The sequence below is a fragment of the Ciona intestinalis genome, unplaced genomic scaffold (assembly GCF_000224145.3).
Source record: "Ciona intestinalis unplaced genomic scaffold, KH HT000070.2, whole genome shotgun sequence".
NCBI lineage: Eukaryota > Metazoa > Chordata > Ascidiacea > Phlebobranchia > Cionidae > Ciona > Ciona intestinalis.
The window spans coordinates 66,109-80,589 of record NW_004190392.2 but is presented as its reverse complement, the minus strand read 5'-3'; the positions used below and the strand labels follow the sequence as shown (position 1 = coordinate 80,589).

Below are 14,481 nucleotides of genomic sequence, written 5' to 3'. Positions count from 1 at the left end.
TGTGTATTTTTTAACATTATTATTTATTAGAAAAGAAGGATTGAACAAAAGTTTTTATACTTCCGCTTTTAAAATGATTTATATTATAACCTATATTTTAAATGTTAAAACAACCACTATGCGTGTTTTCTAGCTTTGTATCGCTTACAAGAACCCAATAAGCATACGCCGACCATGCATTTGTATGGGCCGACCATGCATTTGTATTTCACGCTCTGTGGGCTCCGTAATGGCGGACACAAGCGCCGTTTCCTAACGTGACGTTGGTTTAAACCGCTATACGGGATGAGTTACGTTCCATTGTTATTCAAATAGCGAATCGCGATCCGGTTCATTTCAACCGTTTGTGTGAATATTTTAATGTAGTCCTATATAAAAAGGCTAAAATACCTCCTACGTGAGGTTAAAGTATGATGCATGTACCTCTTTAACATTTAAGCCTTTTAGAACCTCCTAAATACTTGGTAAAGTAAATAAAGCTGTTTTACACCTTCCTACAAAAGGAAACACAAACAGCACCTAACAAGTTCGGTTAAACTCTATATTGGACACACAAAGACGGCAGTTGGACTACACTCGGTATTTATACGACTCAAACAAAACATGGTAAATATATGAGGCTAAAACACAACTTGAAACGGGTATTTTATTTCGTTTATGCGTTGATCGCGATAATGCGTTTTACGCAATAATATAGATACCGTCAACCAGGGGGGCAGTGTTTTAAAGCATGTTTAATAGGTTTACCATTCGTAGTTAGTGGATTATCATGTTGTTAGGTTTGTGTTGGATCGCGGCAGAATTTAACACTCCTTTACTCTAGTTTACTTCGTGGTAACACGACGCGATTACATTTCTGGTAATTTACAGAAAAAAACTCGATTCTATATACGTTTTAAGGTGTTTATAGCCTTATATCATAACATATTGTACTATGGGGAAGATGGGATACATTTAGCACATAATAACCAAATATTATGATCATGTTTTAAACAATTAACAACGGTTTATGGGTGCTGTGAGGATATGGTTTTATAATTCTCTGAATGTTCTTTATTTACTTTAGAATAGGACGAGAAAATAAAACGAAATAGTGTCCCATCTTTCTCCAATCTACTATACTTGCTTTAATATCAAATCGAGTTTGTTTTTTTTACCTGTGTGGACCTTTTTGAAACCGGAAGTTTAAAAATGTCATTGCAATAGAAAAGATTCCAAAACAGAAGATGGTTCCTTTTATGGCTGTTCTCATTTTTTTGTTTTTGAGTTTACATTTTAAGTTCAGGCCTTTTACTAAGCAGATGATACAAGCTTTAAATCACAGCAAAAGTGTGACAACAAAGACCCTAAGCTACGTATGTACTTAAGTATATTCATATATGCTGCTTATGTCTTTTAGTTTTAAACCAACAAAATATCAATATTTCTCATTGCTCTTAAATCTCTATACTAATATTAAAGGTGGCTGTACACAGAATCCGTTTCCGTCTGTTTGCGTATGATACGCACGTAAACTTCGGTCCGACGGCTTCCGACAGTGTCTTTACACAGAATGCGTTAAGTCCGAAACTTGCGAAACGTCCGTTAACGCAATGCCATTCGAAATCGTTCCGTTTGCGTACGTAATCTGTCGGTCCGTTTTCGGATGCGATTTACGTACGTTAACGCAGTACGCATTCAATGTACAGCCACCTTTAATGTCAATCTCTGCCGTTACGCGTATATACTATCAGCTGAAACGAAAAGTAACTTATATAGCCTAAATATACAGTTATGAATTAATGAATGTAACATATAGTAGGATGGGAAAGAATGCGACACCTTTAGCTCATATATTCTCCAAATGCGGGACAACGATATTACTGATAATGCTTTACTAAAACTGTACTAGAATCTCTATGTAACATCACATTGTAAACTAGACATTGTAAACTTTATAGTAAAACGTTGGGGTAAACAAGTACACTAAACTAAGTTGATACATAAACGACTACAACCAAATTGTTTTGAAACCAAAATTTTAATTCTAAATCAAATCGCCTCATAAACTTCTATATAAACTAACTGCCTGTACGACCATTAAGCTTTAATGCTAACGGTAGGTTGATAGGCGGGTATAGACCAGTTTTTGACATCTTATTTCTACGAAATATTGTAAAGTTTACAGTAATTTAAAGTTGTGTCTGTTGTTATTTACTTCGTTCGTTAACTTTAAGATATTACAGAACACGCTGTTTTCGGTTTAACAGCCCTTCTTTTTGACTGATACTCTTTCCACACTTTTAACCATAGTTTAAAGAAGTATTGTTTTGCTGTTGATTTCCTTCTCTTTGTATATGTTGTGTTACTCTGTGTATTAGGTTACACCAAAGCAATAGAAATTGTTACAACTTTTAAGGCTTTGGGTTGCACAATAAGCAGGCTTGAAGTCACGAAAAAATGGAACATGCTTTATATTTTAGTTTATTTTTATTCTAAAAATACAATTAAACTTTCATTTCCATAAACACTGCTAATGGGTCCTCCAAAACCTCATTTACGCAACCGGTAGATAGCGCAAGAGAGCCACTTTTACAGCGCTCTTCCTCGCTTATTGACCCTGTATGACGCAACAGTACAGATGGAGGAACAACCACATAATTTTTCGACGCCCTCGCCCCTTGAGCGCAGATCCTGCCAGAAAAACAGGGCAATGACGTCACGCTGACGTCATTGGTTAAATTAGATCGTTGTTCCTGACTTGTTTTGTTGTCAATGATTTCACCGTCATCTACTTTCGATCTTTTTGATGCTGGTTCGCTTTCTACGCCTACAATTACTTTAGTTGTTTTGCTACTTTGTGGACTTGTAGCCGCCGGTGTTTCGTTGCCTTCTGAAGCCTTTTCCATCTCTATTTCTTCGCCTTGATTTCCAGTTCCGCGCTTTTTACGTTCAACCACATTTGTGACTTTCGTAATCTCTTGGTGCGGTCCCAGTTGCGTAGACATCGAAACACATTTATATAGTTCCTCGTATATGTTTTCACTGGTGTCAAAATACGCTTCCAGCACTTTCAAATACGAGTCGCTCATACCATTCTTCTCAGCCAAGTTATTCGAGTGCAAAGAAACTGTAATTTTCGGGACAACCATGACCCGAGGGTATACGGATCGGACCCCAAGCAAGGAGTCGTCTCTCGAACTGTTAAAACTACTGTATTTCCCCAAACTTGATATCCCGCTCGATAGAACTCGACTTTGAGCTTTATTCACTTGCTTGTAAGTGAAGTACCCCCTGTCAGTTGTGCTGCCTCGTGACGCAGTTAATACGTCATCAGTGCTGATGACGTCACCACTGTTACTAGGCAACGGTTCTACGTCATCCTCGCTTGAGCTTACGAGAGAAACTGACGCCCTTCTCGAAGAAAAAGATTCTAAAACAATGAATTCAACGAAAATGACAATGGTTAAAACTAACTTATTCTTTTTAATATATGGCTGAAAATTTAGGCATCACTGGGTTGGGGCAACAGCCGTTAAGTGCTTTGCCCAATGACACACACCCCTACAATGGTAGCATCGTCGAGACACGAAACCGTGGTAGAGCTAAACATAGATTTTAACCACTATATACACACAATAGCGTAAAGACCTTTTAGATTCGACTTTTGAGTAATTTCGTCTAAATGGCACCAAATATCTTCCAGCAACGATGCTTCACGCTTCGATGAGTCCTGACACGGTTCAACGATCTTAGCACGTGGTTTGAACCTAAACACGTCACTTCCACTGCTGCTGTCAAAGTAAAGCCTTGGCAACGGCCATCTGAATCAGTATTGTGACGTGATTATTTAATGACGTCATGAAAATTTTCGTCACAAAGTGTAACCTGTTTTGTCCCCCGTTTAAGTTAAGGTCGTTTTGTGATTTGTTCTGACCCCTAGCGGCAATGCATTTTCTTCTTTTTTCGTCCAAGACACGTCTTGTTTTTCTTACTTTTCGTTTCGTTCTTCTGCGCATGCGCACAGCATGTGGTGGGTCCCTAAAAGGGGCCGACTATTATCAAACAACATTTTTAAGGAACGTTTTTACATAAATGACTAGCTATTACAAAAAAATGCCCCAAAGATTCTAAAACTGTAGAAATTTTCACAGCAATTACAAAATGTCTTAAAATGTAAAACAAAATGAAGATTAATCATTGCAGTAAATACAACATTAAAAGCGATATGGCGAAAACTAAGTTTGGTATAGCGAAAATTAAGTTTTGCACTGCTTGCAAACGAGTGTGATTTACTTTTTGGCGCTGCATTTTTCCTCACTTTTAAATTTCTCTTCTCCCGTTTCGCCAAGACAGGACACGCCCTGCAAGTAGTAACCTCAGCTGAGTAAACTTAATTAAAAAATCTCACAACATTGCCGTATATAGTTCCCACTACACAACACATTCCATGCCCTTTGCAGGACTTGGTACAAAAATAAGTTTAGTACCTTAGGGTAAGGTGGGTACTGGTTGCACCTAACTCCCATAATTCATGATCGTATTTTGAACATTAAAAAGGCTCTTTCTTATAGAGTTATGAGGATACAGTCATTTAATTATGTAAATGTCCTTATTTACTACTAAATGGGACGAGAAAGGAGATTGAAAACCTGGACCATTTTACTCTGACCTGCTATTTACGAATTACCAACTTATAATATGAACGGTTTAGATATTCCGATAAAAAAAAAACTGCATTTGATTCAGCTTACAATAAACCGTCGCTTATTTTTCCGCTTTGGGTCGGTTGCGAATTTCTCCCCTGGTGATTTTTCTCGAGCTCCGCCGGAATTTGGGGCGCTCCACGTCCGCAAAAGGTACGGAGAAGGCCCGATGTCGCTACTCGGTTTCGTTTCGTGCATTGATGCCCTTGGAACAATGCTTGATTTGCGCACAGCCAGCTGTAGTCTTTTTGTATTCGGGGGGTTACTGTTAACGTCCAGATCAGGATTGTTTTTATCCTGCGACTCTTGGCAAGGAAAAATAGTCAGGTCTGCAAAATATAAAATTGAACATACACTAATAGGTTATTATATAACACATATACATATACCATGTGGGGTAAGATAGGAAATGTTTTCACTATTTTTTCATCTCATTTAGTAGTATAAACAAAGAATGTTTACAAAATTATAAAAACCGTATACGCGGTATAAGCTTGTGACTCTAAAACACCGTTGTTAATTGTCTAAAACACGACCGAAAATATGCTGACGTTTAAGTTCTTACGGTATCCCATCCTACCCCACATTACTATATACACAAGAAAATGTTGAAGAAATACGGCAATTTTTCGGGGTGCAACTTTAATTTGTGTAGAAACAAAATTTGGGTCGAAATTTGATACCCGTCAGAATAAATGACTACTGTACGCAGGTTAATTATCCATGTGGTGTAAACTTGTTCAAAGCTCATTTCTTAAGCGTTCGTCGCGACTTCTGAAGGAAAACACGCGCGTGGGGCAAGTTATTGACGATCTGTTAGCTTTGGCGACCAGAAAGAACCCCAAAAATAACTAAACTTGCTTTTACCCCAAATACCAAGGGTCGAGGCCAGGGTGACAGCATGTCTTAACTGCTTCGTTATCGAAATTTGACAAGCTGCCAAAACTCATATAGTCTTAACGTCATATTACTGATTGTTGGTTACTGTGACGTCACAATGGGGCATTGTTGTGCTGGTTTATGACGTCACATCCTGTTACCTTGGCTCTTGGATTCTCGCTTGATTTTGATCGGTTCTGGGACGACCAAGGTTTCGACTATCTTCACACCGTTGGGGACGCACTCTATGGTCTCGTACGCATGTACCATCCTGAATGAGTGTGAAAATATACACATGTTACGTCATTTCGCCCTTTCGCCAGCGGTTTGAACCGGAATCGTAAATTGACTGATTATCGTATCATAAACCGTAGCCCGCGAATTTGCTTTTGTAAACTACTATACGTTGCGGTACTTACTTTATAAAGGGCCGCTTAATACCGGTTTGAACTGGTTCGGGGTGCTCACACGCAATGTTACTGTGTTTAGAGTCTGTACTTTGCATATCCAGAACTACATGAGTCATAGCAGTTATGTGTGCATTGTCTTGTAGGCAATACTGTTTAAGGTTAAACTGAACTCATGTGCACGGAATTACTCCATAAACAGTTAAAAAGCATAAGATCACTATTTATCTTTTTTTGGTCAAAATGGCTGTCAGATTAAGACCCATATCTACAATACAGATAAACAGATCTTTAAAAGATCGGATCTTTGTCAAACTGGTACTATAAGTTGTACACAGTGTGTTTTGGCTGTACCGGTACATTTAGGGTTGCCAAAAATCGCCATTTTTATATTAAAGTACTGTGGGGTAAGATGATTACTGTTATAGCACCAAAATCCCATATTTCCTAATCGTGTATTTTAAATTTAACACCTCTATTTTTAGAGTCGCAAGGCTACGGTCAATAATTCCGTTAGTATTCTTTGTTTACTACCAAACAAGACGAGAAAAAAAACATGTTCATCTTACCCCACCCTACTACATAATTACGTAACGTCGAATTTTGCATTGGTCTCATTAATGCTTCTAGCCTAGCAGTTCATTACTATTACACGCTTTTTGCGCCTTGAGCCGTCAAAGTGTGTGCTAGTTTACCCGTTTTACACGCTAATTACTTTGTGTTTTCTGGTAACGTTTTGTGTTGACGACAGTTTCATAGTATTTTGTATAGAAGACTGCTTTTAAGGTACTGCTTTTGAATGCTAGTTGTTTATTGCTGTTTACAGCTAGCTTTAGCACCAGCTGTGCTCCAAATATTTGAGATACGGATATTCTGCGATCAAATAACTAAGATCCAATATATAGATCTCATTTTGTATTTCAGGGGCATAGGAGAATAGGCTAGCCTATACTATCTGAGTACTTGCATCAGTTAACTTGAAACATGTAACACCTAAGCTGAAAAGGGGACGGTTCTTCTAAGAAACCACGAGTTTTGGGTTATACAATGCTTTCTGATCAACAAAAAGCGAAGGCGTTTTCTGTAATGGCACAAAAAGCAAATTATGGAAAAATGTATCTGAATGAAAAGATACCGCCGGTAGTCAAGTAAAGGTACATAAACTTATCATAATATTTACATACACTGTTTGAACATGCATAACTACACAGTCTTTTCTCATAACGCATTTTTTTGCACAAATTGACACAAATGGTCATTTGCTAAAGGTATCTACGTACTTTCGCTGTCTTAGGGTGACAGATTTGACGTTTTCGTATTCGCTGGCTTGTTTATTCTGTTTGTTGACGTCATAATGCTCGCTGTGACGTTGCGCGGAGAAATCACCTAATGGAATAGAGTGGAAGTCGTTAAACTTTTACAGTTAAAATCGCGTCAGTAGCGTTTTGCACTTAAGGGACAAACATTTGAAGGGTCATAACACCAAACTATGCGGTCACAAACCTGATAATGACGTCACAATATCTTCGTATGTTTGATTTTCAATGATTGTGACGTATTTCGATGACTGTACAAATAAATTATTTTGTTGTTGCCCTAGTTCTAAAGTTTTGACATTGTCAGGTGTATGTATCTCAGCTTGTGTAGATTTTTGACCATTGCTCTGGCTCTGGTCCGACTGTGAGACCTTATCCACTTTTGCTTGACTTTCTTCAGCTACTGTGACCACACCTACATTTCCGTTTTCGTCCTTTTTTGACCTTTTTTGGAATCTCCGAATTTTTTGTTGGGCAATCCTGCCAAAAAGTTTGCTATAGTTACATGTATCCAGTCAGCACATTGTTTATTGCATGGGCCTAATCTAATCCGATTGTTTTGGTGAGAAAAGCAAAAAGATTCTTATCTATCTGACCGCTGTCACGACTACATCTTATTTTAGGAGTTTTTTTTCCGAAATCTATAAAGTTTACATGCCGGTACATTAGCCCGCCGTGTTAGTTTGGACTTTCAAATGTTTGAAATAGCTAAACATTTCAGCCATTTTAAACCCAGCATGATATTAGTGGTCTTTTCGAACTTTTTAATGCTTAAAATGCGGCAAACTGCCAGTAAGATTATGTATATGCACGTCATATAGATTATAAAGGATTACACAAGCATATATGCAAGTAACCTAACATCGTGTAAGCTAAAGAGCTTAGCCGTACCCCGCTGCAAAATTCTTGTACACCAGTTTACCCTCTAACGTTTCATTACACAGTACCCCACACATGCAAGTGCTTATTGGTTTGACCCTTTTTATTTACTTTAGAGTTTAAAAACCCGCCAGCGCTTTGCTCTAACGCAATTCGCACGCAGGCTGGCTTAGAAGTTTAAAATTAGTGGCTTCGCTACAGTTTAGAATTAAGATCGCTATCACATAATGACAAGAGCTCTTATCCGCTATTACAACTTGCTATGATATCACTTGTCAATCACTCGGCAAACAAAGCGCGTTTTTATTCCCATTTCTCGCTAAACTAATCAGCGCTACCGTGCTGTAACCTTTCGGAAAAAATACCTTTCGGATTTACCTTTCGTATATCTTTCGGAAAAAAACACGTATTAGTATGACCTCAGCATATTGTTCTATCGTATTATGACGTCATGATATTTTTGGCTAACTTCTGTCATGTGTTTATTCAATTATCATGACGTAATTGAGCGGATAAGGACTCGCGGTCGCTGGACCGCTACCCCCCTAAACTAGCCAATTGTTAGTGTGTTTACGTCATAAAAGTGGTACCACTTTCAGGTCATGCGGTTTTCGCTATACTGCGGCCGCGAAAAGTACAATCGTTTTTTGTAAAGGGAATAGCGGTTTTTTGTTATGAAGGTAATTTGTTTCTCCTTTATCGATAACTCGAAATTAATACATAGGTACCACACACGGCGTAATACGAGAAAAGTTGCTGATAAATATGAAATCTTACCTTCGCCTGCAACAACTCACGCATGAGGTACCAACTAGCAAACACGTGACCAGCGGGCAGCCAATCAGAAGTCCTTTCGTCGCTTTTGTGGCAAAGCCAGTGGCGAAATCTAAAAATCCGAAAATAGGGCGATTTTAGTGAAATTTAATACAAATGTCGAAGCGGTTGTGATTGTGTAGCTGGAAATGTCGATCGCCTTTGATAAATTGGGTAGAAACCGCTAAAACGTGGCGAAAACACCCTGGGTTAAGTGCATTTAAAGGTGAAGGCTGAAATCCAACTTTAGACAGATCGTTCGGCGTTTATAATTGATTTTTATCATGTTTATCCACAAATAGTGCTGCAACTGTTGGCACGGGCTAGTGGGTTAAATATGTACAGCGCTTATTTGCACAAAAAAGCTGCCAATTTCCATTTACTGCCTTTTCCCCAAAACGGCCGATTTTCAGGCCTTAAATTGGGGGAGTAAATACACTTAGGTGTATTAGGTGTGTCTTATGACCGCGTTCGACTTTTTAACGGCCACACCTGAATTTTATGGGAATTGGCGCGGAATTAAGCAAACAGCTGGTCCTCAGTTATTAGCCAACGTTCGGAGATTAGTCAAACCGACATTAAATAGATCGTGACTCGGAAAAGGTGCAAAAACCGCCGAATTTTCATTTCCGACGACTTTGCCTTGAATTTTTGTCAAAACAAACGTCTTGCTGCAAAGCTGGCGTTGTGGTGTGATAAATGAAGTTTTAACTTCTTTTGGTAAACCAACGTAGACTTTAAGCCGCCGGTGAAGCATGTTATGTTATTAATCAGCTACTTTGACATTTTTCTGCCTTTTCGTGCGCCGACAGTATACCCAGTTCCTGCTACACGTTTCGTGCTTTTTCGGCAGACTTCGGAAATCCGAACTTGATTTCGTTCGCTGATTGGCCCGATCGGATTTCCGAGTCGTGTTTTAAGTCCGGATGTTCAATTCTCTTCACGCAAATGCGACAATAATCTGTTTCCTTCGAAATGCTATACTAACTTCGTGATTTCGATTGAGCGCGTTCTTTAAATTTAAACTGTTTCTGTCGGAATGTGTTGTAACAAACATTAAGTGTTTTTCAATACGTTTTAAATTGCTATGTTATGTACAAAGTCGTCGTATTAGTCAGACATATTTGTAATTTTGGATGCAATGCTATATCCCATAGCAGAAGTGGTTCTCGTTTTAGTCTGTATACAGTCATAACACACTTCTGAATTAGTTTATATTGTACACATCATTTTTTCACAAAACTTGTATTTTTTAAAATTTAAATAATCATACCAATACTTTCATAAATCATTGGTAATTGCTTAAAAATTTGGCCACCTATATTTGTCATTTTTTTACAGCGCACAACCGAAAACACCCTATAATTGCTCTGCTACACAGGAGTGTATTTTACGATGACCTAAATTTGGAAAATATTGTTATTTTGCAATTATTTTGGTACACTTGATTCTATTTCACAGTGCACAGTTTTAAAACCCCTCTTTCACATATAAACTAATTACAAAAATATTATTTAATATTAAAATTTCGGGGCACACCTACAAGGCTTGTCGCAGCCATATAAGCAAACCGCGGCCCACTGTTGTATTCTTCTATCTCAAATTTGGGAAAATAGATAAACCAACCATAAGGTAATACTCAATTTTCCAATCAAAGTAATGTCCGATTTTAATGAGTTTAGGATTTCGGCTTCTTTTGCTTATGATTAGCGGTTACGATAAGTAAAACAATCAAACCAACCAGCACGTTTTCGGTGAAGCGCCGTAATAACCATACATAGAGATTAATACCGTCCTTGTTCGTAATAAACCAAAACAGTCTTGCAGAAAAACAGAGATGAGTTTTTTACCCGGATGTAACGATTTTGATTGCGATCTGTACCCGTTCTTACACTCACGTAAACTTTTGGTCAAAATTGCCCAGAGTGTGACTTGAAAAGGCGCTCCAAATGGTGTAAATATGGTATATTTATGAAAACGAGATCCCGCAGTGTTGTAAAGACTGTCGTTGCCCCGCCGCGCGATGTTTTTTTTAGTTCTCATGTCCCAAGTATTAACATGGCTAATAATACGGGGTAAAACTTAACATAATTTGGATTTTTTATCCTCTTGATTTCAATCAAAATTAACATTGCAAAGAGATGGGAATTATTAGAAAAACTACATTCATAACAAACAAAGAAAAAAATTACCCATTTTTTACGCCTTTGATTACAAAATCAAATGCAGTATATATTACCATGGCAAAAAAAGGAAATTACCAGAAAAATACATTGATAACACGTTAAGAATAAAATGAATAAGTGAACAAGCGAATAAAACGTTAACGTGTCATTTGTAATGTGACTATATTTTGTCCAGACGATTATTATCTGTTAGTAAGTACTAGCGAAAAAGGTCTTCTAAATTTAAACATTACAAATACAACAAATTGTAACTTTTAAATTCGCTGTGACATTTCCAAACGGCTCGGTACTGTATAGGTTAGCAATAACGTCATGATATATAAAGTACTTCGGTGTCGCAAGATGGAAACCGTTAGCAAATACTTTATTGTCCAGGTTAATCAATAATCAAACCAACAATAACACGCACATACTCTATAGGATTGTGCGGTAAGATTGGGTACCGTAGCACATAATATCTAATATTGCCTAACCGCGGTTTTACAACTAAAAATGCTCTTTTAGAGTCGTGAGGATACGGCTATATAATTATGTATACGTTTTACTTTTTGACGTTTAAACACCGGTATATCCTCTTATTCAATTTTGCTCTGAATTTTCAAACGGTATGCTTGGGTTATTATTTATTTTTTTAAGTTCATCATTTCTCTGTTTTTTTGTTCTAATAATTACGTAATTTTTCTAGCCAGTTATAAATAGACCCAGCGAATAAGCATATTGCTCTCTTGTTTTGAAGATACTCAATTTGTGATAATTTCGAGTATTACGTAATGATTTAGCGCGGCTGTACGTGATTGGTCAACGTAGTCACGTGGGCAAAACGTGCTAACTATCAAGTAGGCATTAAAAACGTCATTCCAAAAACGAATGACGGCTAAGCCATATAGCTAGAAATGAAACGTGGGCGTAGGAATAATTCGTCATACACCTTTGGGATTACTTTAAGCAAAGTTTCATACAAAACAATTACTGAAAAGCGAACATTTTCGCCCTTTTGAACTCAAAGCATTTTGTAGCGTCATTGGATATATATGGTAGCTAATAACATTACGTAGTTAGCGTAGATACGTTATGACTAACCCGTATTTGTCGGTCTAATCGGCAGCGGTACTGCTGTTGAAATTTCTGCTACAAGCGTCAGAAATATTAGAATTTCTTTCGCGTGACATGTCCTTAGCATTGTGTCGTCACAGAACAGTATTCTTACGTCACATATAGGGGCAGAACGTGAGAGACGTAAAACCGAAATTCCAAAGACGCCTACACAGTGTATTTTTGTAGCAAAATTTTAGCTTAAATCTTATCCGGTATTTCTCTGGTATGTAGATTTAAAGACATGTAGTTTATCCTTGTTTAACATGTCAAATGTTACACGAGAAAGGGCATTTGCTATAATACCGAAAAGGCCCAAATAAAACCCACAATTTAAAGTACCACGAATACAACGTGTATTGTATAAAGTCCTAATCTGTTTTGTCAAATTTCAAAAGAAAAATACCACACCTTAAAATTGTGGGTTTTTAAAAGTCTTTTCGTTTAACGCTTTAATATTGGGCTATTCCATTCTATATGGGTGGGGTCCTACAGCAAGGCACGCAAGGGGTTTAAGCCAGTGTTGGCCCGTTACCCCCTAAATTTTGGTAAACATGCGACTTAAAAGTTACATAGTAGGGTCGGGTGAAATGAGACACCTTTAGCAAATAATATTTAACTATCCTGATCGTTTTTTTTTTAAATAATTATACTTGTTGTGAGAAAACGGTTTTATAATTATTTGAATGTTCTTTGTTTACTACCAAATGGGACAAAAAAATAGAATGAAAAGGTGTTCCACCTTTCCCCACTCCAAAATATCCTCTTTTAAGAAGTCTTTGAAATTTTTCTTGATCCGATTATACAGTTTAACATTATGTACGTAGCCAGAATGTCTATGTATTACATTGTTTTGACAGCTTATGTTAAAGCCGTCCAAATTCTCCAGCCATGCTATAGGAGTACTGAAACTGATGACGTTATGTTTTTACAAAATTTTCTAGGTTAGCCAAAGTCCAAAATATTTAATAAATCAATGCACCATGCTGGGTTAAGAGAAATGTGGCCCCGTATGGGTTAAGAGAAAATTGTCTTACCCACGCGTCTAAATTTACCCCACTATTATGGGGCTATACACATCACCCCGTAACTTAGTTTACCCCACGTAAAACGTGCTTTACGCACGACTAGATAAATGACGGCGTAAAACTGACGCTAACCAGCAATAACGAGCGCTAGAAATGACGTCAGTATCTGTGACGTAATTAAGGTCATTCAACTTTTAAACCCATATCTCGTTTTAGTCGCATTTTTATCACAGCCCTAATGACATTTTGTGGAACCCCTATAAGAGAAAATCGCATTACGTTAACGCGAAAATTGAACAATAAATGTCTTTTACTGATAAGTAGAGCTTTTGGCTGGCTCAGATCTACAAAGGTACCTTTCAGGAAAGAATCTACATTTTCCTATCTGTACACCAGTGCCTTAAGGGGCCATTTCGCTTATAAACAACTGTATTAGGAATTAAATTGCGTTTCGTCGTTTACAAATGCAAGATAACACACAAATTTCATGCTACTCTATTCTGGTGTAAATATTTGCATTATAGGGCTTTCTACCTGACCAAAATTGCTGTAAAAATCCGCAAGAATCTGCAAAATATTCTTCTTGTGCGGTGCACAACATTTCTCTATGATCTATAGGCATGTGTTATACCTCTGTAAAGTTATTTTATGTGGCAATCAATTCGAAAGCTTCCATGCGACCTTTATAGGTTTATTTCAGTACAATAACTTCCGATTGTTTTGTAATAATTGACTGCGGAAATGTTGTTATTTTCAAAGCCGGTTTCGGCTTGTGACGTCACAATGCGAAGCGTTCCAAAGAGCAAAAGTGCGTATTCCACTTTTGGATAAATTTGGCAATTTTTCTTTGCCAACTGGAACTGTATATTGTGATCAACAATTGCTGTGTATTACTCTTTCCCAAAGTGTGGTTTCCGACCGGTATTTTTTTGTCCAAAAGATTGTTTTCGGTAGTGCTTGTTTTTGTCCAAAAGACATATATAGACCGTTGTTTTTCAAGTATTTTATTCAGACGCAAACAGTTTTCTTTTTCGCTTAGCGCTTATATGACTTTGGCCTTGCAGTTTATATAACATCGGTTTTTGCGTCTTTTTTTAATTTAAAAAATAGGCTTGTTTAATAAATTTGACAATGTTTATTAAAAATAGTGTTAAAAACTGTGCAGCACAAAAATAGCTGCATTAATATAATATCAT

The 14,481-nt window shown here is 37.4% G+C and overlaps 3 protein-coding genes across 5 annotated transcripts in view; 1 reads left to right on the top strand and 2 right to left on the bottom strand.

Annotated features, from left to right (window-relative positions):
• LOC101242996 (beta-1,3-galactosyltransferase 5-like) overlaps positions 1–1,362 on the bottom strand; it is a 4,952-nt gene extending 3,590 nt beyond the window's left edge. Inside the window, exon 1 of the mRNA XM_026838280.1 lies at positions 1,158–1,362. Within this exon, the coding sequence (XP_026694081.1) occupies positions 1,158–1,252 (95 nt within the window). The 5' untranslated portion in view covers positions 1,253–1,362. The remainder of the gene's footprint in view (positions 1–1,157) is intronic.
• LOC100178633 (protein OSCP1-like) overlaps positions 1–14,481 on the top strand; it is a 38,585-nt gene that overhangs the window by 12,910 nt on the left and 11,194 nt on the right. For 2 of the 3 annotated variants that reach the window (XM_026838282.1, XM_026838281.1), the window contains exon 1: positions 6,968–7,125. The gene's annotated coding sequence lies outside the window, so the exon portion shown is untranslated. Of the gene's footprint in view, positions 1–6,895; positions 7,126–7,265; positions 7,565–14,481 lie in introns of those variants that run through there. The other variant, XR_003396715.1, reaches the window with a different exon arrangement.
• LOC100183346 lies at positions 2,454–12,481 on the bottom strand. Its single transcript, XM_002122709.3, has 10 exons — positions 12,246–12,481; positions 8,944–9,052; positions 7,475–7,767; positions 7,252–7,357; positions 5,726–5,835; positions 4,734–5,014; positions 4,276–4,343; positions 3,868–4,020; positions 3,631–3,803; positions 2,454–3,412 (listed from the first exon to the last, which is right to left on the bottom strand). The coding sequence occupies exons 1-10, from the start codon at positions 12,343–12,345 to the stop codon at positions 2,487–2,489; spliced, it is 2,319 nt and encodes a 772-aa protein (XP_002122745.1). The 5' UTR covers positions 12,346–12,481; the 3' UTR covers positions 2,454–2,486.